Genomic DNA, 23173 nt, shown 5'->3' with positions numbered 1-23173 from the left:
ATAAAGTTAGGTTTCGTCTATGATTGGCGGTCAAGAGACGTTGGCGTGGAACAAGGTCTGCCCCTCCCGCCCTCGTTCCGGTGGTGCTTTCATTGAGAGGCATGTCCCCGGATCTGCTTCTTTGGCCTGGATTTTTCTTCCGCATGTTTGTCTCGGTGGCATTGTTCTACGGAGCGGATATTGTCGTTGTGCTTTTTAGCCGTTCGACTCCAGTTCCGATCGACGAAGGTTAACCAGTTTCGGCCTTGTTGGAGAGCGTGTGAGATTTGTGTTCCTCAACTCCCTCTGGCCAGACCAGGGGCGTTCTACAAGCCCTCTCTAATGTTTTCTTCTCCGTAGCGGCGATTTTCTACATAGATCATAGGTACCAACATCTTTTGGTCTACACCAATGACTTTTACATACCTTTTTATAGGGGATTCGATTACTACTTCTACAAGCTCTTGTGTTTAGACAAGTTTGCTCCACTGGAATAGAGACCTAGAGGCAGCAACGAGCTTTAGTCACGGCATGCTGCCGATGGATGCGGCAGGGAGAAGACTTTGACACCTCAAGGAATGGGACGTATTTTTCAGTCTTTATGATATATTTCATAATCATGAGAATGTATTTTTTTTAAATGAATCATGAGAATGTATTTGAAGGGTATGTGATACTTGATATATCATGCCTTTAAAAAAAGAGAAGGCATGGTTGAACTTATCCCCGTTGGGCACGGGCCACTAGGTCCAAAAGTAACCGCATACCACAACTAGCATGTCGGTTTTTATTTTACTACTAGTCCGGGGAGGCGTGGCCGGAGGGAGAGGCAGAGGGATCAGAACCGTCCACGACAGAGAGAGAGAGAGAGAGAGAGAGAGAGAGAGGCGAAGCCCGAAGCCGGCCGGCAGGGAGGCGATCCGGGGAGCTGGCGGTGAATAGAAAAGGCGGAGAGTAGATACGCAACATCTTCCCCGAATCCCCCACCCCACCCCGTCTCCCTCCCCCGCCCCCGCGCCGCGGCGACGGAAAGCCACCTCCATACAAATACGGAGGAGAGACGTCTCCTCCTCCTCCGCATCCGCTCCACCGCCCGCCCGCCGCAACCGCAACCGCAACCGCAACCGCAGTGAGTCCCTCCCCACCCCCCACCTCCTCCGCCGAATCGCGTCCCCGCTCCCACCGCGGGGCTGGAATTGCCGCAGTCGCGCGGGCCGGGGTCGCAGTCGCGGTCGCGGCCGAGACGGGCTGTAGCAGTGACGGCGAGGGTGTTTGCTGGTTGACGCAGGTGCGCCGGGCTCGAGGGCTAGGGCGCCATGGGGACGTACCTCAGCACGCCCAAGACGGAGAAGCAGACCGCCGACGGCGAGGGCGCCCGCGTCCGCTACGGCCTCGCCTCCATGCAGGGATGGCGGACCACCATGGAGGACGCCGTGAGTTCCTCCTTCCCCCACTTCCCCTGCTCTCTCTATTTTGCGTTCTGTGCGCGCCGCTCGGTACGGTACGGCACGGCACGGCCTAGGGTGCGCAGGCAGCGCGTGGGCCTCGACGCGCCAGCGCGGGAGGAATCCGCGGCGGCTCGGTGAGTCCCGGGGTGGCGCCTCTTGCGTGCATAGATTCGCTCGCCCGCGTCGTGACGAGTCAGTTGGTCGGCGGGGGTGCGATGAATTCCCGTTAGCGATTCCCCGCAATGGCGTTTCCCGTACTACTCCAAGCAGCGGTTTGGTTCGCATCGGGAGTTCGCTGTTCGCGATTCCGTCATGCCCTGTTCATTTGCGTGACGAGTTTATCTGCTGATGAATTGGTCCATTCCTGCTGTCTGGGAACAGCCTGAATATGTTAGTTAAATTCCTTGTGACTCACCCCCTGGCGGTTCCAATGTTAGATGCTTATATACGGCGTGTCACTTGCATTGGGAGTTCGATGTTTCTGATTCTGTTATTCATTTGCATCATGTGATTTGGTCTCTTCCTGTTATTTGGGAACCTAGAATAAATGTTGTTGTGATTCACCCAATGGCAGCATTTTACGTGCAAGTGGAACGGCTCGGTTAGCGCTTTGTTGGTTGCCATTTGCATTGGTAGCTTTCTATCCGTTTGTTCGCCCGCCCAATCGCCTTTCCTCTATAAGGTGTAAAGTTTGAGGTGCGGTTTGTCGGCTTGCGACTTGCGCTGGAAATTCCATTGGTTCGCTCGATGGCGCCAGCGCTTCTCTATAGGCGAAATGCTTGAGACAGCGGTTTTTCGGCTTGCTGACTTGCATTTGGGAGTTCACTGCTAGCTCATGTAAATGGATTCTGATTCTGACGTATGACTAAAGTTGGAGATGTAGAGTGCTGCATCATATCTGAAGCTATATTGTCGAGGATAAGAGTTGTTTGCTTGTGATACTTAAGTTTGAGTGTATCTGCATGTTTATTACTCGTTAGAAGCTGACTTGGCACCTGTTTACCCTTGTAGCATACAGCTATGCCACAGCTTGATGAACGCACATCCTTTTTTGCCGTTTTTGATGGGCATGGAGGTAAATACTGGCTGTTTTCTCTTCTCGTTTAACTTTATACCATACCATCTATTCAGTCGTACCTGTACTGTTTGTTTCACAATGGTTTGTACCTATTTTGGTTTAAGCTGGTCACATCTTGCTTTGAGTGGATTAGTATAATCTAACCCTTTAAAACCTTCCATAGAACGAAATTCTGTATTGTTACCTTACACTAAATCATGTATTGCACATCACTATGTCGTTTGCTGTTATTCTGTTCAACATAATATAATTAGCACTATTTTATCATGCTGGGGCTTTCATACAGTATTGGATGTGTATATAAGTAGCTACTGACAGGACTGCAATGTTCATGTTAACTGGCAGGACTTGTTATTTGATCATCATTTTTGCTTACTGTGTTGTCCTCTCCTGAAGGTTCATGGCCGTTTGACTCCCTCATTGGATTTTATTTTTTTGAAACCAAAAAGATTGCTTCAACAACAAAATGTGTTCACTGGCTTTATTAACTCTGAGAATTGAACATTTGTAGCATTGACTAGTTGTTGTGTGTACGCTGTGGAGATTAGCTATGTTGAGTTTGGCTTTACAGCATGGCAGTATCCTAACATGGCAATAGCTAATCAAATGACTCAGTAGTTACATGTTTCCATTTAACCATTGGATGTAAGAGATAGAAGCACATATTTGGAAAATGTCAGTTCAAAATCTACACGTGCTTTCGCTTTTAGTTAAAAAAATAGCTGCATTATGTGTTTTCTTATGTGTGACATGAATTTATTAGCCAATACAAAATACAATTTACAGGGAAAGCGGTCGCTAAATTCTGCGCCAAACATCTACACATGCAATTCTTAAGAAGTGCAGCATATTGTTCTGGTGATTTAGCTTCTTCTGCTCGGAAAGCCTTTTTGAGGTATCTACCATGTTCTTTCTTTGCACTGTGGTATGCTTTTTTGCTTGAAACTGACATGTTTGATGGTTCAATGAATCTGTATTGCTCTTTCAGAATGGACGAGATGATGAAAGGGCAAAGGGGATGGAGAGAACTGGCTGAGCTGGGAGAAAAGGGGCCAAAGTTCACTGGAATGTTGGAGAGTATAATTTGGTCTCCCAAAGCTGGAGATGCAGATAAACTTGGGGACGGATGGCACTCGGAGGAGGTAAAATTGCTTCCTCCTCCTCTCTCTGCTCAATCCCTTTTGCTGGATATGGAATCGAACAGGTTACTTTTCATGGCACAGCTCATCTCTTATTTGAGAATAAATTTGATGGATAAAACTGCTTGGATTGTGGGCATTTCTCAACCCATATCTAAAGAGGGGTTTGCTTCAAATTGGTGATGTTGTTAAGAAAGTGGGTTGGGTAGGAGGCTTGTGCCCTGCTTTAGAAAGGGGGGCGGATGGAGTTTCTGCAGGGATGGGTGGGAACTGGACCGGTGGATTGCTCAGATGAGATTAGTGAATCTCCTAATACTGACCAGTCCTAAAACAGACTGCAGATTGTTCCATACCCCTGTATTGAAATCCCTGATTGAAATACGAGAACATATCTGCAGTAATTACCTAACATCATTGTTTCTAAAACATTGGTCCGTCATGTTACTTGCAGTACAACAATGTTGGGGTGTTATATTTATATGTGCCCTTGTTTCTTATACAGTAAACTCACAAAAACTAGTTTTATGATGTTCTAGTGAATATTAAGTTTACCTGACCCTTTTTTTAACTATGCTACTGTACCAGGGTCCTCATTCAGATTTTTCTGGGCCAACATGTGGAAGCACAGCGTGTGTGGCTATCATAAGAAATGATCAACTGGTTGTTGCAAATGCCGGGGATTCCCGGTGTGTTATCTCAAGGAAGGGTCGGGTATGCCAGTTGTAACTATCTTTAGTTGTAATTGAAGTATATTTGCTAGCTTATGTTTTCCTAACTCATCTACTGTTAAGGCTCACGATTTGTCAAGAGATCACAAGCCAGAACTTCAGTCAGAAAAAGAGAGGATTGAGAATGCTGGTGGTTACATTGTTGCTGGGCGGGTCAATGGAAGTTTGAACTTGACAAGAGCAATTGGTAGCACACACTCCTATCAACTAAAACATTTATATATTGGATGTATTATTTGTACTCATTTTTGTAAATCTAATCCCCAGGGGATATGGAAATGAAGGAAAATAAGCTTTTACCAGCCGAGAAACAGACTGTCTCAGCTGAACCTGAAGTGAACACAGTGAGTTTTGCTGCCTCTTCTCTGTCAGTTTTGTTTGAACAAAATTACTCAAACTCAGGATTGCATTACTGTTGGTCAGGTTACACTTTCTGAGGATGATGAATTCATTGTTTTGGCCTGTGATGGTATATGGTATGAATTTTTGGCTGTAATAATTATTCATTCTGAGGGTTGAGACTTATCGTGATACCTGCTTTGCCTGCTTTTTTTCTTGTTGTTCATGATTTATATCATAGTAAAGCTTCCCAATTGTACCTTTCGTATCAAAGTCGTGAAACTTGAAGAGGATATAACACGATTATTTTCCTTGATTTCCATGTACTATAACTACTGTCCGAAAGCATAGAGGGAAAGAAAAACTTGCCACCACCGGGCATGCCATTGTTTGATCTGGGCACTACATATGATGCATGTTAATCAAGAACACACGGCTATGTTGGCAAGTTGACATAGTACAGGAGCTTATTGTCATCATTCATCAACATAATTGACATGGAACACATTTATTAGCTTTACAAGTTGCTGCTAAATTTTCAAAATTTTGCTGAGGTACTGTAGTATGTTTGCAGTTCTGAACCTTAAATAACAAATACGCAATAGTTTGTGTTAAGGATAGACCGAAAGCATAACATGGTGTTTTCCCAGTGTAACATTCTGGACGCTTAGAGCCCATTGACACACAATTCTCCTGAGATGTTATGTTGTCTCTTGAAGATTGAGAGCACAATGGTCGCTCAACAGAACTGGTGCCTTTTTTCAGATGCCACGTACATCCAGACAAATTATATACTCCCTCCGTCCCAAAATAAGAGTCACTTATTTTGGGACGTAGTACAAAGTTGAGTCACTTATTTTGGGACGGAGGGAGTACAGTACTAAATTTGAATTGGAGAATGCCAACGTGTCTTTAGAGAGCTTAGTTATTTCAGCATGTCCTTGGATCTGTAGAGACCAGTATTGCACAAATAATGTTGATCACACTCTTCTCTTATGCATCATATTGTGATTGTTAAGGGGTTAGATTTTGTGCATTTAGCAAGCGGTGTCAGACATGGTTAGACTGGTACTTGTGGAAGCTCAGTTGCAACCAGTTTTGCAGATACTACGAGACTTGGTTAGTTCCATGCCATGGAGTCAACACCTTTGATCTGGATCAGGCCAGAGTTTTTGATCTTTTAGGCTGTGGAATGTTCTGTTTTATCCACGTCATCTTAAATGCTATCACTGAAATGTTTGATCGGATGAATTACACATCGAAGGCAATAGAGGTTCCATACTAGAATCTGAGGCCACTTTCATACTCTTAGCGTGCTACTTTTGTCATGTGATCTGATGATGTATCAACTTATTACTCGTGTGACCTGATTGATGAGCTTTACAATGCACACATGCATTCATAATTACACTTTCCATGGCGACTTGGTTTTCATTAACTCCCTTATTGTATGACAGGGACTGCATGTCAAGTCAACAAGTAGTGGACTTTGTGCATGAAAAGTTGAAGACTGTAAGCACCTCTGTTTCGTCAAACATAGATTATATTGATATCATGTAGTGTTATGGTATTCATATACCAGGGGGTTGGAAATCTGCAGGAGGATAGTCTATCTGCCGTGTGTGAGAAGGTGCTCGACCGGTGCTTGGCGCCTGAGAGTGGTGGGGAGGGTTGTGACAACATGACGATGATCTTGGTTGTGCTCAAGAAGCCTACCGACTCGGCTGCTACTTCTAGCTCAGAGCAATCTCCTGTCACGCCTACCAAGTCGGCTGCTACTGCTAGCTCGGAGCAATCTGCGGTCACCGACGAAGAGATGCGGCCCAGGTAAGCAAGATTCCTCTGCTGAAGCAACACATATTACAGATTTTGAAATCCCACATTGTAAAACCTGAGCTACTCTTTCAGAATCTGAGCCCCTCCCCTGTCCCCTTTGTGAACAGCGAGCCTGATGCCCCAAAGACCCCGTCGTCGTCGAAGTAGCGCTCCGAGGCAAAGCGATGGTCAGAAGGTCGTGACCCGGTCGAAACAGCAGCGCTCCAAGGCCAAGCCACATGGTTCAGAAAGGGTCTAATCGGTGATAGACAAAATCAGATAGCAGTAAGTGAAGTGGTGTATATAACAGAGGGATTCTATTCAACAATTCCCATAGGGTTTGTTCTTGTAGCCTTTTGTCCAATATACATAGCTGTCGATCTTGGTTGGTGGATATGGGTTGTGGATAAATTGCAGAGCTTTTTTTTTCCCAGCGTTTTGGATCTATCTTGATGAATTGCAACTGCCGTGGTCATCCATGAGTACATTCTACTGATACTCGAAATGCAGATGCGGTTACATTACATCAGGAAAGCTAGCTAGTTAAATGCGCCCCAACTAGTTATACTAGATTAGAGACCACGTCTCGGTCAATTGCTGCAGATGATACTCCTAGGAACTAAAGGGCAATGATGGCAGCAGCTCCCAGCGCGGTGGCCGCCGCTGCCGCTGCCGGCCACGCCCCTGCGGCGAAGGAGGAGGAGGAGGGGGGATTGTCGGCGCCGGGGGCGGGCGGGGGGTAGATCTCTGGGCCGAGATCGAAGATGCGGACGGTGATGGCGACCTTCATGCCGGCCTGGCAGAAGCCGTTGCCGCAGATGAAGAAGTAGGTGCCGGGGTGCGGGAGCGGGATGAAGTCCTTGCCGGAGGTCCAGTTGCCGGTGACCCCGTCCATGGTGCAGTTGTCGTAGCCGGTCTCGTTCACCGCGAACACGTTGTGCGTCCCCTTCTGGTGCCGGAACGCTGCAAATCAGGAATGAGTGAGGCGGCAGGGAAGTAGTAGTAGATCTGGTGGAGCTGGAGCTAGGGGAGGGGAGAGGGGAGGGGAGGCCGAGGTGAAGAAAAGAGAGAGAGAGAGAGGGTGAGGGTTTTTCTTTGGGCATACAGATGAGGTCGCCGACGTAGAAGGTCTGGTTGGCGGACCAGCTGGAGTAGTTGATGTTGGGGTTCCACCCGCGGTTGGCCCCCACGATGTGGTCCGTCGCGCCGGAGAGCCCCACCGCGCACCCCGCCACCACCACCACGGCCACGGCGAGCAACAGCGCCCTGGACGCCATTGCTCAGCTCTCACCTCTAGAGAGAGTGAGCAGAGTGGCGAGCAGAGTGAGCAGTGAATGGGGAAAGCAAGCAGAGCACGGGGGCATCAGTGGCATATAAGTAAATTGCTCGTGCCAGGGCGCACTCATTGGTGGTCTCGTGCACATGACATCCTGGCCCACTCCTGGCCGGCGCAGCAGGAAGCGAGCGAGTTTTTCTCCTGCAGATTCGTCCGAGATTTTGAGTTTGAAACTTTTTTGAATCCCTACGCGCCAACCGAGGCAAGTCGCCCGCAAAAGTTTGCCGGTGGGGCAGTTCAAACATAAAAAAAGTTTGCCTCTTGCGCTCCGTGGTCGCCTTCTGTGCTAAGCAACGCATACACATGCCACAAATGCCGGAGCAATTCCATGGCGATGCCGAAAGCGCACTCTAGGAGGGAGAGTTACAATGATAGTAATGAAATTACAGGAAAGGCAGCAGTAGACTGATAGAGGCGTGAAGCTCTAGAGAGCACAAGAATATATTCTCATAATGGTGCTGGCTGAAAGCTTTTACAACCTTACAAGCAATTTCAGGATTGGATTGCCACGTTACTTTCCTCTTCCTCTTTGCGATTCCTCCTCAACGGGTTGCCCGTGCCTTCTATCAAACATGGCCGAGGGCTTTGATAAGGGGACCCCCATTCTCCGCCTTGCGATTGACCCTCTCCCTCAAATCCTCGACCTTGCAACTAGTAAAGGCATTAGACATAAGATTCGAGGACGTGGCGCCATGGTGTGTACATTCCTCTATGCGGACGACACGACCATTTTTATGGCTCCAATTAAGAGGGGCATGGAAAACCTCTCGGCCATCTTAAGGGGTTTGGCGATGTGACAGGCCTTTGCACCAACTTCCGTAAAAGTTCGGTGGTGCTCATTTGATGCAATCATCTTGATTCGGGGCATATCCTCCACAGCGCTCCGACAACTAGAGCTTATTTCACTATGGAATACTTGGGCCTCCAAGTCTTGGTTTGGCAACTTAGGAAGGTTGACTTCCAATATCCTGAAGACAAAGCAGCCAAAAAATTGCTAGCTTGGGAGGGCAAAACATCACCATCATTCGGCGCATGACCCTCGTCAAATCGGTTATCACCTCCAAAGCGGTGTACTCATCATGCCCCTTATTGTGCCGCAGGGCTCTCTTCATAACCTCAACAAGATGAGAGGGCTTTCCTTTGGTCTAGCTCAGACAAGACGACGAGGGCCAAGTGCAAGGTCAATAAAGAGGTGGTTTTTCGTCCTTCGAAATACCGAGGCCTTGGGGTCCTGAAACCGACAAATTTGCACGTGGTTGCCGCTGAGATGGCCTTGGTATGAATGGAATGAGCCAAACAAGCTTTGGGTTGGGTTGGGTAACCCATGCAACGAGGAAGGCCTTGATTTCTTTTATGCCTCCACCGCTATCACTGTTGGCAATGATGCCAAAACACCTTTCTGGGATTCCCCTTGGCTACTTGGGCGTAGGCCCGAGGATATTGCTCTGCTAATTTTTTAGGCCTCGAGGAGAAAGAGTTGAAAAGTGCGTGAGGCTCTCAATGGGTTGGATGCTAAAGATCAACCACGACACCGTCTTCTTCGGAGACCACATATGAGAATTCTTCACCCTTCGAATGCTTGTGCATGACTACCACCATGACGAAGAAAATGAAGATGACATTGTTTGGGAGTATTCTATGGATGGAATTTACGCTACCCCCATGGACTTCATGGTTTGAGAAGTTTGGACCCCTCCAAAAGTTAGATTCTTCACATTGCGAAGTTAGACTTGGACTGCCGGTCGGTTGGAGAGGCGTGATTGGGCAAATTGTGGTCTTTGCCCTCTTTGCAAAAGGGAGCAAAAAAACAGGCACCCGCCTCTTCTTCAATAAGTTTGAGTTCACTTAGAGGAATCCTTCGAGGATTGGTGGGATAAGAGAACCGACGTGCAAAACCCCCAATAGATGCAAAACTCCAAATAAACGAGCTATGACCTCCCACACCATGCTCGTGTCTTGACAATTTGAAACAAGAGAAATTCTGTGTTTACCACACCACAAGTGCACCGCCGCCAATTCTTCTTAAAATTGTTGTCAACGAGGCTAGGCTTTGGGTTTCTGCAGGTGCTAAGAAACTAGGGCATATTGTCTTGCACGAGTAGTTGTCATGCCGTGTATGTCCACTTGTAAATCTCTATTTCCCTTCTTATTTAACAGGTAAGGCAAATCTTATACCTCCAATTCGAAAGAAAACAAAACTTACAAGCAGCAAACCGATCCAGCAGCACAAGAATTACAGGTCATGAAATATAAATTGAATTTTATACGCTGATCCATTAAATTCTGCCAAAACAGACAACTCCATCACAGTGTATTGTATTCTACCCTTGTAACTCCAACATTTATCACTAACAAGTATCATCACTTGTGACCACAACAATAAACATAAATCATCAGTTCATAAACTAATCCCAAAATGTAACTTTTCCCTCAAAAGAGTAACAAACACGGGGATGATCCCCACCTTCACCTTAATCATACAATTATCACCTCTGACCGCGAAAGCTGAAAACATATGCTATGCTTTGTCTCTGTCTCTGCCTGCTGTGCTTCCAGCGACTAATCGATCTTCACGGACGAGTAGATCATCCTCGTGAACCAGAAGCAGGCGCAGAAGCCAATGGTTCCGGTGAGCACAAAGAAGGAGAAGGAGGCGAGCAGCATGTACCCGAAGTAGAGGATGCCCGACACCAGCTTGCTGATCTGCAGCTTGGTCCAGAAGTAGAACCCAGCGTACAGGAAGAGGTACAGCGCCGACGACCCCGAGGTGAGGTACGACCTCCACCACCAGTTGTAGTCTTCGCTGCACAGCTGGAAGTAGCAGAGCACGATGGTGATCTCCGCGCACGTGATGATGAGGATCACAAACACCAGGAAGAGGAACCCGAAGATGTAGTAGAACTGGTGCAGCCAGATCGAGGTGAGGATGAAGAAGAGCTCGATGAAGACCGCGCCGAACGGCAGGATGCCGCCGATCAGGATGGTGAAGAGCGGGTTCATGTACCAGGCTTGCTCAGGGATCTGACGCGGGATCTTGTTGGTCTTCACTGGAGGCTCCATGGCGGGCTTCTTGAACCCGAGGTAGCTCCCAACAAACACGAGGGGCACTGAGATGCCGAACCAGAGGAGGACCAGGGCAAACATGGTGGTGAATGGGACAGCACCGGATGACTTCTCCCCCCATATAAGGGCATTCAAGATGAAGAAGATAACAAAGGCAATCCCTGGAAACAGGAAAGCCGTGCGCAGGGTTATCTGCTTCCACTCTGCACCCTTGAACATCTTGTAGAGTCGTGAAGAAGAATAGCCAGCAATCAACCCCATCAGGACCCAGACGAGAAGCATTGCAGTCATCAATCCTCCACGGTTCGATGGAGAGAGGAAACCCAGAACAGCAAAGATCATCGTAACCAGCAGCATGCCAAAGAATTGGACTCCAGTGCCAACAAAGACGCAGAGCAAATCAGAGTTGACTGGAGGGCGGAAAACATCTCCGTGGACAAGCTTCCAGCCAGTTTCCTCCTGTGCCTCCTCTTGAGTTTCAAGCTGGTTGTACCTAGATATATCTCTGTACAGGGTGCGCATCATGATCATGGCCACCATACCAGATAGGAAAAGCACGATCATGAGAGAGTTAACGATAGAGAACCAGTGAATCTGATCATCAGACATCAACAGATAGGTGTCCCATCGAGATGCCCACTTAATTTCACTCTCCTGCAGAAGTAACAAATTCCATGAATTTTTCGGTAAAGCAGATCTAACATTAAAGGTTAAGAAACTATCATGTCGTAGGAGACAACAATAAAAAAAATAGTACCTCAAAGCGAACATCATAGGTGAATATGATATCTTTGCCGACCTCAACCTCCTGAGGAGTTTCAGAATTTACTACAAACTTGCTGTTATGAGGATCACATGTGGTCAAACGAGTGATTGCGTCATTCCAATTCCCATCAAACTGATGCTTGATGCTGGTGCAAACATACAAGACAGAACACAAAAATTAGGTACGTACATTCCATTTAGGTATGGCAAAAGTTATTAACACAACAAGCAAAGTTGAAAGAAAACCTGAATGGTTTGACCTCAAATCCCACTATCCTAGAAAGTTCTGAATCCTCATCCTTGTGAAACTTAACCGAAAATGACAAATGGTTGTGGATGAAGTGCTTCTCATCCTTGCTCTGGAAATATATTTATATACGTGAATTAGTTAGTCCCGATCATACATGTAAAGACAAGGGTAAGCATGAACAGGCTATATGAACTTACTCCAGCATACTGGCCCTTGACACCAACATGATATCCACCTTGGTAGGCCACAGTGTTCCTATCTGGCCTTTGAACTGGAACAACCAGTGGCAGATTGTCAAGAACCCTGCAAAGAAAACCCAGTCAATTTCAAAAAATACCATGCAAAGTAAAGCGCGACAACACCTACTATATTGCCCTTACATGTTCACACGATATTCATCCTCAATCTTCTCCTTGAGCTCCTTTGCTTCTTTCTCAGTAACAGTTATTTTGCAGATAATCTGGCACATCTTGGGCTCTCTCATTTGAAACTGCAGTTCAGACAAGGAGCATGTTAAACTAAAAACCAGGCACATTTTCCTCCCAGGTACATAAATTATTGATTATTCTTTACCGAATACTTACCACGTAAGGGGAGTTCTCAATTCGATCACCACGGAGAACCTCACCAAGGTTTTCAGCGCTGTCAACTATGGTATTCGGCTTGCAGAAAGGAAGGGAATAATATGTGTAGGGTAGCTGAGTCTTTATTGATGTCAGCTTGTTCACCTTCACCAACAGTTCATCTCCCTGTAGACGGATAAACCGAGAGATAAATCAAGGACATATTTTAGAAGCAAAAAGAAAAGCTATATGCAGATAGCTGTTCATAGAAATATCAGATACAGTCATAACTCAGCAGAAAAGATATCTGGCCCAACCAGTACAATTTCAGTTGAGGCAGATCCGGTGATCAGTTTGGTCTTCGAAACTATGTTTCAACCATCCCACACAATATTCTATACTGCTCTTCAGAGCATTTAGTTTCCTAGGAACATGTACTAAACCCCGGTGTATCAAACAGAACTTTTTTCTAAGATTATGACATAAAAGATCCAAACAAGAAAACTATCTTTGACAAACGGCGCAGCCTTTTAAACAGTAATAATAAACATAAAAAAGCAAGTCCTTGCAGGACGCGCAATTACTGCGAATTGGGCATTTTAAAACTATGAGATCAGATTTGTGCTTGGCTGAGACGTCTATTCTACTCAATCAGCCGATCGAGCCCTAGCTGTGGATCAAACTAAGAAAAAGATGAGATCTAAATTGCCATAAGCGTCTGCTTCCAATTCTCAGTGTCTTAGAACCACTAGCACTACAAGTGTACAAGGACACGCATGTAACAAAACCAACTGTGAGCCAGCACCATGGGTGAATCTAAGGAGCACGTTCGGGATCAGAACGGGGCGCGCGGGGAGGCAGTAGGCAACGCGCGAATCATGGCGCAACCAAGGATGCATGCGGATCCCGCATCCTAGTGCGCCCCTGGCTGCGATCGCGGCGAAGGTAATTGGACCATCAGCACTTGTGCGTACGAGTCTGTCCTGAGATCCGCGGATCCCGGGAGCCTGCGCGCGGGGAAGCGCCGCCCGTTGACCGGATCTAGCCGGCGAGCCCGGGCGCGAGCTACTCATTCCCTCGGCCGGCGGGGACGGAGGGGTTCTGGTGCGTGGCACCAGGGGGGGAGGAAGCGAGTTCTCACCTTGCCGAAGTCGGTGGGGGCGACGCCGGGGAGGTAGAAGGCGGCGGCGGGGGGCGCGGCGGCGAGGAGCGCGACGAGGGCGAGCCCGGCGGCGGCCCACCGGAGCATCGCCGGCGCCCGCATCGGGGATCCGCGCGGTGGCGTGGATCTGGGAGGGGCGGGTGGATCGGCGAGGGGGAGGAGGAGGAGGCGACGACCAAACCGCGCGCTGGCTGGGAAGGCGGGTGGGGGTGGGGCGGAGGGAAGTAGAGAAGCTTCGGGTGCGCGGATCTCAGCGCCGGGGGTTTTATCGGATAACCGGCTCTCGCGCCCAGGCCCCCCAGGAAATGCGTAATTCGGCGGAGGGTGTCGGCCATCCGCCGGACTTGACCGCACGTCCCCACGTGCCGCGCGCGTGCTCGTCTCGTTTGACCTGGCGGCGATCGATGCTGCTGCTCCCGGCTTGCGTGCGGAAGCAGCGAGGCAGGCCCCTCTTGTCATTTTCAGGCAAAGGTAGATTGGTTGGGGACTTGAATCATAATAGTAGTAGATGAAACTAGTGGCAATGTTTGATTTATCAAATTGCACTGAGGTGTTGGGATTTTAACCAACACACTCGTGAGTCCAAGTTGATTCGGGCCTTGAAAGTAAGACTATAGACCTTAGAAAAAAGTTTACTGCTAGCACTAAAACACATGGGCTCGTGTGTCGCCTGCACCGGCGCGGCCCGGGAGGAGCACCCCGCCGCCATTATCGGCTCCCCATCTCCCTTCCCTTCTTTTGCCGCCGGCCTCTGTTGCAGCATGGTGGCCCGCTGTTGAAGGTTTGTGGGGTTGTCCCGGTGCGGATGTTGTGTTGCAAGACATTACATGGTGGAGGGGCCCGGACATTGTATCTGACCGGCGATGGTGACCTCATACCTCGATTCTGACCGTCGACGTGCGTCAACGGCCCTTCCTTGACGCTCGTTGCCTCCTCGCGCTAGAAGGCACACGGATCTGGCTTGCCCCTATGCGGGCGGGACTCCTCCAATTCCAGGCGCGACTCGTAGTCGTCCGTCGATAGGAGGCCTTGGTTATCGTTTTTGCGCCAGAGACGGCTCTGTGGTGCCTTGTCGGAGCTAGTAAGCACGCGATGCCGAGGGCAGAGGCTGGTGAGGTCCGGTGCTCTAGGCCACCAGACTTAGCAGCAGTGTGGTTTAGTATGGGCATCGAGGTGTGATGCTACAAGAGAAGCACGTGTCGATTTTGTTGGCAATGATGAGGACAACGTTTGGGCATTGTCTTCTTCCTTTTAGGCATCTTCACGAAGCTCGGACACCTTGCCTCCTTGGTGCTCTCTAGGCGAAAGCCTTAGATCCATCTTCTGGACCGGACGATGCCGTCCTTGATGTCATGATATCCTTGGAGGCGGCGTCTTAGAGTCACTGACCCATCATTGGTTGTTTATTGTTTTGGTTGGCTGCTTTAAGGTCCATGGCCACGGGCGGCGACTAGATTAGTGGTGGCTACTCCCGCTTCCTCCCCGTTTCATGTGGTGTTTTCTTGCCACGATGTGCACACCGGTCTCGCCTCTTCGACCAAGTTTGTGGAAGAGCCTGATGCTCTCATCTGAAGCCGGGTTAGCGAGCCCGCGATTCGCCTTGGGCCCCCCTCCCTTTGAACCCTTCCCTCTTTGAGGCGTGTTGTCAGGTGGCAACGAGACGACCAAGATCAAAGCCTCGCCCTTCCTTGGTCAGATGAAGATGGAAGCTGAAGTGCTCCTCCATGTTGGTTCTGTCGATGCGATCAGTGGTTACAAGTGGCATTCTTTCCATCCTTTGTAGTTCCCTCGTTCTTTCCCCTCTCTACTATCTTGTTGTAGCATGTAACCCTAGTTGTTCTCGTGTGCTGTGTTCTCACCCTTGTCTTCCCTTGTAATTTCCTAACTCTCCCTTCTTAAAGAAGGGAACGTAGCGCTACTACTTCTCATAAAAAAAATTAAACATGAAAGGATATGTAGGTTGAAAATCGAAAAGCTTCACTGCCTCGACTTATTGTCGTGCACCTCGGCGCCTGTGCCACATGCCACCGGATGCCTTGCCGGTTCCGATAGGGGCTTTGCTGCCTGCCTCTGTATGCTTGCGTCACTTGACAGAGCGAAATACCGTCAGATCCCTCGGTAGGGGTCCAAGCGCAGCTGGAAGTCATGGATCGGAGGTCACGTGAGGGGTTTATCTAGGTTCGGGCATTCGGAGAGTAGTACCCTACGTCCTGCTGGTTTTGATGATTCATAATGGAGTGATACCTCGTGCAAGGGGTTACAATGGTGTATGAGATATTGAGATTGCTACTGATAGTTGTGGATAGATGATGAATGGGTACCCTAGACCTCCCTTTATATAGGCAGGAGAGGTCTAAGGTTTACATGGCAGATGTGATCTAGGTTGCGGCCACGCTCTAGTCTTGGGGGTCACGAAGGCCGTCTTTGCCTCCATAGAGTTTCTCCTCGAGTTGGGCCTAGCAGGGCCCTTATAGTTGATGAGGCCGGGCTCCTTGGTGTTATCCATCCTCGGTACAGGACCCCGTCACCACCGCTCGCTAGCGTTCACTCGAGGAGCAATCGGGAAGGACGAACATGCCCCTATTTTGTAACTTAAGTAGAGCAGGGAACTGATGGCATGATCCTTGCATTATGCGACAATTCAAGGACACGACCATGCATCGTTAGAGTGCTTTCAGTTTTCTCCAATATTTCAATACAATTTGGCTAATATTGATTGTTTTGGCCAAAGTTTCGAAACAAATTGAAGACCATATGCTAACGTTGGTCACACACTCTTGAATGAGAGATCCAAGATACTGTGGTTGGTACCTGATACGTCTCAAACGCATCTAAATTTTTGATTGTTAAATGCTATTATATTATCACTTTTGTATACTTTATATATTATTTTATATTTTTTTCTTGACTAACCTATTAATTTAGTTCTCAGTGACAGTTTCTGTCTTTTTTCATGTTTTTTGTTTTACATAAAATCGATACCTCCCGAAGTCTAAACACGACAAAACTTTTTGACGATTTTTTCTGAAACATAAGAGACCCTAGAAACTTGGGGGAGAGGCCCGAAGATCAACATGGGCCCCATAAGCTAGGATGCCAGAAGACCCACATCCAAACAGATCCACCGAAGACTAGTACCGACCGAATCACACGAGATCCACGGAGACCAGCACCTCCACACGCCCTCTGACGATGCTAGGCGCACCATCGTGACGGGGATGGAGTGTGGGAGACATTATTCCTACTAAGAGCATCTCTAGCAGACCCCGCAAAATCCCGACCCGCATAAGTCTTTTGCAGTTCGCGAAAAGGGTATATGCAGGCCGGTGCGGGCGAGGATAGACTCAGACCCCGTATAATTAACCCATAAAAAGAATATTCTCCGAATATACCGAACAGACTGAGCTAGCTCTTTTTTTTTGTCGTCCTCTTCCTCGCGTCAATCCGGCGAACAGGCGAACAAGGGAAAACAAGAGGCGAGCGCGGCGCGGGCGGAGGCCAAGGCGGCCGGGGCGAGCGCGGTGCGCGCGGAGGCCAGGGCTGCCGGGGCGGCGCGAGCGGCGGCGGGATCCAACGGCCGGCGCATCGAGCTAGCTAGCTAGCTCTTCGAATCCATTGAGCTGCTAGCGAGCTAGCTCCGTTCGAATGGATTGAGCTAGCTAGCTAGCTCGGTTCGAGAGCCATGGAGCCACGCGCGAGCGCAGCGGCCGGGACGGAGGGCCGGCCGACTATCGGACGGCCGGCGAGCGAGCGCGGTGGCCGGGGCGGACGGGCGCGGCAGCCGGGCGGCCGGGAGGCGGCCGGGCACGGCGCCCGGGCGAGCTTCATGGCGTTGGCGGAAGCAAAGATTCCTCAACCACCAACGTTGACCGGTATGCAGGGTCCTGGTAAAGTTGCCCTCAAAACTGTATATACGAGGGTTTCGCGTTCGCGTTTACAGGGCCCCTTAAAATTTTTTAAGGGTCGGACGATTTTGCGGGGTCTGTTCGGGCTCGTTTTTTCGACTAGAACTGCAAAAAACGGTTATTTTGCGGGTTTGACCATTTATACGGGGTCTGCTAGAGATGCTCTAAAAGACATCACCGCCATCATACAACCCCAACCAAGACGTTGAATCTAATAAGAACGAGAACAGGGGCCGAGATCCTTCGCGGCTCCATGGCCCAGAGGCCATCGGATATGGGGCGGACCAACGACGGCGCCGGCGGGAGGAGAAGGGACTTTTCTTGTGAAGGAGGAAAGAGCTTTCGTCGTGGACTTCTTATTGTATTGCGGAAGAATGAAACACACACACATTTTTTGATAAATACTTTCGACCTTTGCTGTACATATTTATAGTGGTGACATCAGAATTGGTAATACTTGCCTGAGCTTATTATAATTCAGTGCTACTGAAATCATGATTTCTTTTCCGCACAGTATAAGTTTTTTCCGTGACCCAAAGCTGCCCTCTATGTTCTTCATAGTTTTGTGTAAAAACATAGGCAGCTAAATAAAAAAGATTGGCCTTTTCTGGTGTGTCCAGGATCGACAGGGTGTGTGCAAATCAGAAAAATGTTCAGACCTTTTTCGTCCACGGGGTCACCAATGAGGCCACCAACGCTCAACACCGGTGTGCATACATGTAAATCTTGCATGCATCTAGCAGGGCAGCGACTAGCACCCAGCACAAAGACGCAGCAGATCCAAGCGTGCTAGTCAATACCTCTCCTTTGTTTGCTGCATCACCGAGATGAGGTTAGCAGCAGCCAGGTGATCGAGCAGCCAAACACCATGAGAAGCGCACGTCGACCGTCGACTCGACAGCGCGGGAAGCGCGACGATCCAGGGAAGTTGCATGAAGGGGTGCACCGGAGGTCGGAGGAATTGCGGGAGGCGACGCAGACGACTGCTAGACGGTGAACCGAGCCCTGGATTGGGTTGGCCGGGGGGAACGTTCGGAGGCGAAAGATTGAGGCCGAGAGCGTCTACACCCGGGCACTCTAAACCCGTCTCAAACGTCCGGACGGATGGCCTGGTCATTAACTGATCATAAAAATTTGATCCAGACGAACACCTCAAACGGGTCTCAAATGCTCGGATTGTCCGGCGCCCCTCATATCCAGCTCGAATCTAGGGTGTATTTGGGGTGGCCCGGGCGCATCCGCCATGTTAGCCCGGTCCACCCCAACCTCACCCCGTCCTCATAAATATTCCCAACCCGAAAAGTACCTCGCTTCGTCCCTTTTTCTTCTCCTTCGATTTCCCCGATTCGATCCAGTCAAACGAATCAGCGACCATGTCGAGCTCCGGCAACCGGTCAGACTCTGACCTCGACATCAACGAGGAGCCAGCCCTCCGCATTGCCCTCAAGATGTGGTAGGTGGACAAGGGGGGGGGGGGGCAATTCCAGATCTGCCGCCTCACCTCTCCCCCGACGGCGCAGTGAAGACGCCGGCCCCTCCTGGCCCGCGCGCAGCGCCACGAGGGCTGGGTAGTCCGCGCCTCCCCCATGCCGTCCCCTGCCCCCGCCGGCTGCTGCTCCCCCACATCGGTAACGGTGGATGCTTGTGCCCGCCCAGCGAGCATGGACGCGCACACCGGAACCGGAGGCGCGCGCCGCCTGCCGCGACAGGCAGCGGGCAAGGGAGAGGGACGCGGCGGAGAAATCTGTCTGCCGCCATCGTGGGTTTCCGGCGGAGCCCGACAAGGACGAGCGGCTCCCCACTCGGTCGCTTATGACAACGGAGACGGACGCTCGGTGGCTCCGCCGGAAGAACACCAAGGCGCTCCGGCTTGCCATCGAGCAGTCCGAGCGCGAGGCCAAGAAGAAATCCTTGGAGGCGGCTCGGCTGGCGAAGCTCAAGCGGCAGCAGGACCGGGCCGTCCGACGCCTCAAACGCCTCATCATCCTCTGCTCCTCCTACGACGACGGTGATGACCATGACGACTCGGACGATCCTCCACCAGCCGCCGATGCCTACAGCTGTGCCGACGATCAGAAGGTGAAAGGGCCGGCAAGGAAGTGATGAAGATCCACTTTGTTCACTTTAATTGCAAGTTTTTAGATGTAGTTTAAAGCTGTCTGTCATTTATGTGCATTATGTGAACTATGGCTGTCTTTTGAAGATTTGTTGGTGATCTTTTGATGAACGTATAGTGCATTTCTATGTCCATTTGATGATTTACGTAGTTTGATCAACGATGTATGGTTTAGTATGGATACAGAAGATTGGATATGAGATAAACGAATGTTGACGACATGATTTGTGAAGTGATCGGTCAGTGCCTGCGGACACGCCGTGTCTGAGGCTGTAGATGCTCAGAGGCAGGGAATCAGAGAGGAGAGCGAGAAAGCGGTCGGCCGCACCAACTATAGTGCTGGAGGCGTTATCTCTACGTCGGAATAGATTCTCGGAAGGGAGAGAAACTGAGGAAGGATCCGCGGCAAGGAAGAGGGTAGCATGCAAGGTCGCGTCCGTTCATGTGGGGCCATGCAAATCGATCAACACAATTGGCTCCGGGAGCTCCAATCCCAAGGAGTTAGTGAATCTAAAGATAAGCGAGGATATGAAAAACGTAAGAAGAAGAAGAGAAATTGAAGAGCATATTCAATCACAAAAAGTGGCCATTGGCAGTTTTTTGTGTGAAAAAAATATAGATGTTAATGACGATGAGATTCATGTTGGATAGTACAGTACTAATCAAGATGACTTGGATTTTCCTTTTGGCATGAGGTAGTTCTTCCAGAAATCCGCAGCGCCGCAATGATTAATGAAAAACAGTCCAATTGGCTTTCCTTTGCGCAACAAGCAAGTCATTATTAAAAGGCAATTTATATATTGGATGTCTTAGCAGAACCATTTATTGGATTTATTGTATGGATAACATGGCTGACGGTTGAAACCCTTCCATTACATGTAATGGCTGAGGCAACCGACAACACGCACTTTCAGAGCAAACACATTACCAAGATAAGAGGGGATTGACCACATGACCCATGAATAGGACCACACCAGAGATGTCTTCCCGGAGAAGGAAGAGGAAAGGGTGATCCGCGATGAAATCCATGACCGAGGGCGGCCTTGCCTGTTGCGGGACCATTTTAATAGCAGTTGATGCTGCAGCCTCAGTTCCTTGTTCGTTCACTTCCACAAACGCTTGGTGGAAAACAGATGAGACACGAAGACCTTGTGGCATTGGGGAATCCACCATCTCCGAAAAATCGGCTTCATCGCTGAATGGAAGCTGGAGGCCCAAGCATTTGAGCAAATCAGATGCTTCAATTCCAAATGATATCTTGAACTTGGGGAGCTTGAATTGCCTAATTGCAACCCTCTGCCTTGGGATATGCCGCTCCAGGAAGTCTGGTTCAGCACTCAATTTTTCGGCCAAGCTCGAGAGACCACCCGGTGCTTCTGGAAGAAGGATATACATGGAGAACTGCCTATTGTCCCCACCTTGCTTGTAAGGAAGCTTAAGTACCTTCAACCCATCAGAAGACGAAATGTATTGGTCGTCATCCATGCTGGACATGAATGGTGTTTGAACTGAGCTCCCATCAAGAAGGTAGAAGTAGTCGTTTTTTGTTCCATATGAATCAAACTGATCTGTCCAAGCTCCTTTGAAATAAAGGGCATTGGCAAGAACAAGTTTAGTGGTATTGTCAACAGATCCTGATGGGAGAATGTTCTTGATGCGACCGCTTGTGACTTTCTCTACCCATGAGTTCACTTGAGTAGTAACTTCAGCGGCCTGCGCCACGGAGAAATAAACAAAGGTCAATTACGTAACGAAAATAGATTGACAGTACTGCTGTGCCGCCAACCTTTGAACAAACAAACAGAAAATTCTTTCAAAGAACAAATTATAATAGTCGTGCTAAGAATGCAAAGCAGCATACTAGCGTTTTTATAAAGCATTTCTATAGTAAAATTTCCAAACACATAGTAAAATCATCACATACAACGACGGATGACAGAAGAACAATTCATATGAGCATACAAACTTAAATGGTCATCACAACATCTTGAAGCACCACTATGAAATACTTTTACAGAAATATTCCCGAAATTATAATCTTTAGCTGATTTTTTTGTACATCTTCTTAGGTCGGAGACAAAGACTCCAGAAAATACTCCCAAAATTATAATCTCACTATGCTGAAGAGCGTAAAGTAAAACACACCAGCAAATTCCCCAGCCTTCATATCCCAAGATAGCACAGTATGAGAATTACACTCCCAAAAGATTAGATATGCTCAGAAAAGTAACAGACTAGTTATCTCCAATCATGCCGACTAACAGGATAAGCAAAATCATTCACAATTCAAGGTCGCAGGTGTGAACTATGCTCACAAAGGTGAATCATGCCGACTAACAGGATAACAACTACACTTCATAGAAATGGCAAGGGACTAATAACGGTTCCTGTCAAAGAGCTCCTGTTTATTTTACCAAGCCAACCAAAATACTAAACGTATGTACCTATAGGAAGTTAGAAACAGTGCTAAAGCTTCTAGTGTAAAAAACAATAGTATACAATAACCACTAAATTACAAATCTAGAATGTGTATAAGATTGATACAGACCTCTATATTACATCAGCACAAACCAAACACTTTGAGTGAAGCAATGGCATGGCAACATGTCATTGTTTCTCTCAAATGTACATAATTATGTCCGTTAAAAAATTCTTTTACTCTGTTTTTGTTTTCTGGTAAGAACCGAGAAGGGGGGGGGGGGGGGGGGGTCACCTTAGTTTGGAAGTCCACGGATTGGGTCTCGGCCTTGTACTTGCACACTGCAAGCTCTTGGAAGGATGGCTTGAGGAGCAGCGACGCGTCCACGAAGACGCCGTTGGCGAAGGCGACACGCGGACCTCCAGCGGAGGACGCGTCGGCGAGCACGAACTGGACCACTTGCTCGGCGAGCGCGTGGAGTCCCTCGACCTCGCCTGTCCCGAGTGTGGCGACGAGTTGGTCCCGAGTGGCACTGCCCGCACCAGCGGCGAGGAGGCTAAGTGCGGAGTGGAGGGAGACCGGGGAGAAGGCGGCATTGCTGGCAGCAGACTTAGGGTTGGATGAGATGGTGGAGGCGAGACGGAGGGCGAAGCGGGTCTGGTGCGCGATGGAGAGGCGGACGTCGGTGGCGAGGGTGGTTGCCATGGCCGAGGTGGTGGTTTGTTGGGCTTTGGTTAGACCTGAGAGGAAGATGGAATAAATGGGAACTTTGGAAGTGCTATTTTCATGGGTTCTTGTGGCTATTTAAAGGGAGCCACATGCCCATTGTGCAAAGGTCCGAAGCATCTGCATTGTGACCAACAAAACCGCAAAAGCAATTTGGAAAGGCTCTCGATCAATTGCGTCATAAAGGAAGCTAAGTGGTTTGTTGTCTCTCGTTTAATTAGTCATCGTCCAGTCATTTCGTATATATGGGAGAAACCTGAACTAATCCTTATCTATTTCTCAAAAAATATCCCATCCTATCCCGGGTAAGTGTGCGGTTTTCAGTCTTATCTTTCCGCACTT

General features: G+C 48.8%; 4 protein-coding genes across 7 annotated transcripts; 1 reads left to right on the top strand and 3 right to left on the bottom strand.

The window, feature by feature from the left end:
• Window positions 1-805: 805 nt before the first annotated feature.
• LOC109754011 (probable protein phosphatase 2C 70) lies at window positions 806-6989 on the top strand. Of its 4 annotated transcripts, none has more exons than XM_020312941.4 (12): window positions 806-1108; window positions 1268-1412; window positions 2439-2502; window positions 3292-3400; window positions 3494-3647; window positions 4230-4355; window positions 4436-4559; window positions 4640-4716; window positions 4796-4848; window positions 6169-6223; window positions 6312-6538; window positions 6655-6989. In XM_020312941.4, exons 2-12 carry the CDS (start codon window positions 1296-1298, stop codon window positions 6692-6694), a joined length of 1146 nt encoding a protein of 381 aa, XP_020168530.1. In that variant the 5' UTR covers window positions 806-1108; window positions 1268-1295; the 3' UTR covers window positions 6695-6989. The 4 variants fall into 4 exon arrangements, with proteins under 4 accessions (XP_020168530.1, XP_020168531.1, XP_073354225.1 ...); XM_073498124.1 differs by having other exon boundaries at window positions 860-1108; window positions 6620-6989; XM_020312940.4 differs by having other exon boundaries at window positions 963-1102.
• Window positions 6990-7001: 12 nt separating this feature from the next.
• Window positions 7002-7881, bottom strand: LOC109754012 (mavicyanin). The gene is made up of 2 exons (XM_020312944.4): window positions 7632-7881; window positions 7002-7489 (listed from the first exon to the last, which is right to left on the bottom strand). The coding sequence occupies exons 1-2, from the start codon at window positions 7801-7803 to the stop codon at window positions 7146-7148; spliced, it is 516 nt and encodes a 171-aa protein (XP_020168533.1). The 5' UTR covers window positions 7804-7881; the 3' UTR covers window positions 7002-7145.
• A 2214-nt stretch (window positions 7882-10095) lies between these two features.
• On the bottom strand, window positions 10096-13975 carry LOC109754021 (transmembrane 9 superfamily member 9). Its single transcript, XM_020312954.4, has 7 exons — window positions 13645-13975; window positions 12525-12689; window positions 12321-12430; window positions 12138-12243; window positions 11937-12049; window positions 11683-11836; window positions 10096-11579 (listed from the first exon to the last, which is right to left on the bottom strand). Exons 1-7 carry the CDS (start codon window positions 13765-13767, stop codon window positions 10422-10424), a joined length of 1929 nt encoding a protein of 642 aa, XP_020168543.1. The 5' UTR covers window positions 13768-13975; the 3' UTR covers window positions 10096-10421.
• A 6489-nt stretch (window positions 13976-20464) lies between these two features.
• LOC109754016 (serpin-Z1B) lies at window positions 20465-22886 on the bottom strand. Its single transcript, XM_020312950.4, has 2 exons — window positions 22400-22886; window positions 20465-21399 (listed from the first exon to the last, which is right to left on the bottom strand). The coding sequence occupies exons 1-2, from the start codon at window positions 22808-22810 to the stop codon at window positions 20611-20613; spliced, it is 1200 nt and encodes a 399-aa protein (XP_020168539.1). The 5' UTR covers window positions 22811-22886; the 3' UTR covers window positions 20465-20610.
• Window positions 22887-23173: the final 287 nt, after the last annotated feature.

The sequence above is a fragment of the Aegilops tauschii genome, chromosome 5 (genome assembly GCF_002575655.3).
Source record: "Aegilops tauschii subsp. strangulata cultivar AL8/78 chromosome 5, Aet v6.0, whole genome shotgun sequence".
Lineage (NCBI taxonomy): Eukaryota > Viridiplantae > Streptophyta > Magnoliopsida > Poales > Poaceae > Aegilops > Aegilops tauschii.
The sequence above is the reverse complement of the archived record's forward strand: the minus strand, read 5'-3'. Positions and strand labels throughout refer to the sequence as shown.

Excerpts from the sequence above, each read along its gene's own strand:
- LOC109754021 (XM_020312954.4), bottom strand. The coding sequence starts at position 13,767 with ATGCGGGCGCCGGCGATGCTCCGGTGGGCCGCCGCCGGGCTCGCCCTC. Across the intron at positions 11,837-11,936 it reads TTTGAGGTCAAACCATTCAG|CATCAAGCATCAGTTTGATG; the intron begins GTTTTCTTTCAA and ends TGTTTGCACCAG. Across the intron at positions 11,580-11,682 it reads CCTATGATGTTCGCTTTGAG|GAGAGTGAAATTAAGTGGGC; the intron begins GTACTATTTTTT and ends TTACTTCTGCAG.
- LOC109754011 (XM_020312941.4), top strand. The coding sequence starts at position 1,296 with ATGGGGACGTACCTCAGCACGCCCAAGACGGAGAAGCAGACCGCCGAC. Across the intron at positions 4,849-6,168 it reads TTGGCCTGTGATGGTATATG|GGACTGCATGTCAAGTCAAC; the intron begins GTATGAATTTTT and ends ATTGTATGACAG. Across the intron at positions 6,224-6,311 it reads TGCATGAAAAGTTGAAGACT|GAGGATAGTCTATCTGCCGT; the intron begins GTAAGCACCTCT and ends GGAAATCTGCAG.
- LOC109754012 (XM_020312944.4), bottom strand. The coding sequence starts at position 7,803 with ATGGCGTCCAGGGCGCTGTTGCTCGCCGTGGCCGTGGTGGTGGTGGCG. Across the intron at positions 7,490-7,631 it reads CTACGTCGGCGACCTCATCT|CGTTCCGGCACCAGAAGGGG; the intron begins GTATGCCCAAAG and ends CCTGATTTGCAG.
- LOC109754016 (XM_020312950.4), bottom strand. The coding sequence starts at position 22,810 with ATGGCAACCACCCTCGCCACCGACGTCCGCCTCTCCATCGCGCACCAG. Across the intron at positions 21,400-22,399 it reads CCGTGGACTTCCAAACTAAG|GCCGCTGAAGTTACTACTCA; the intron begins GTGACCCCCCCC and ends TCCGTGGCGCAG.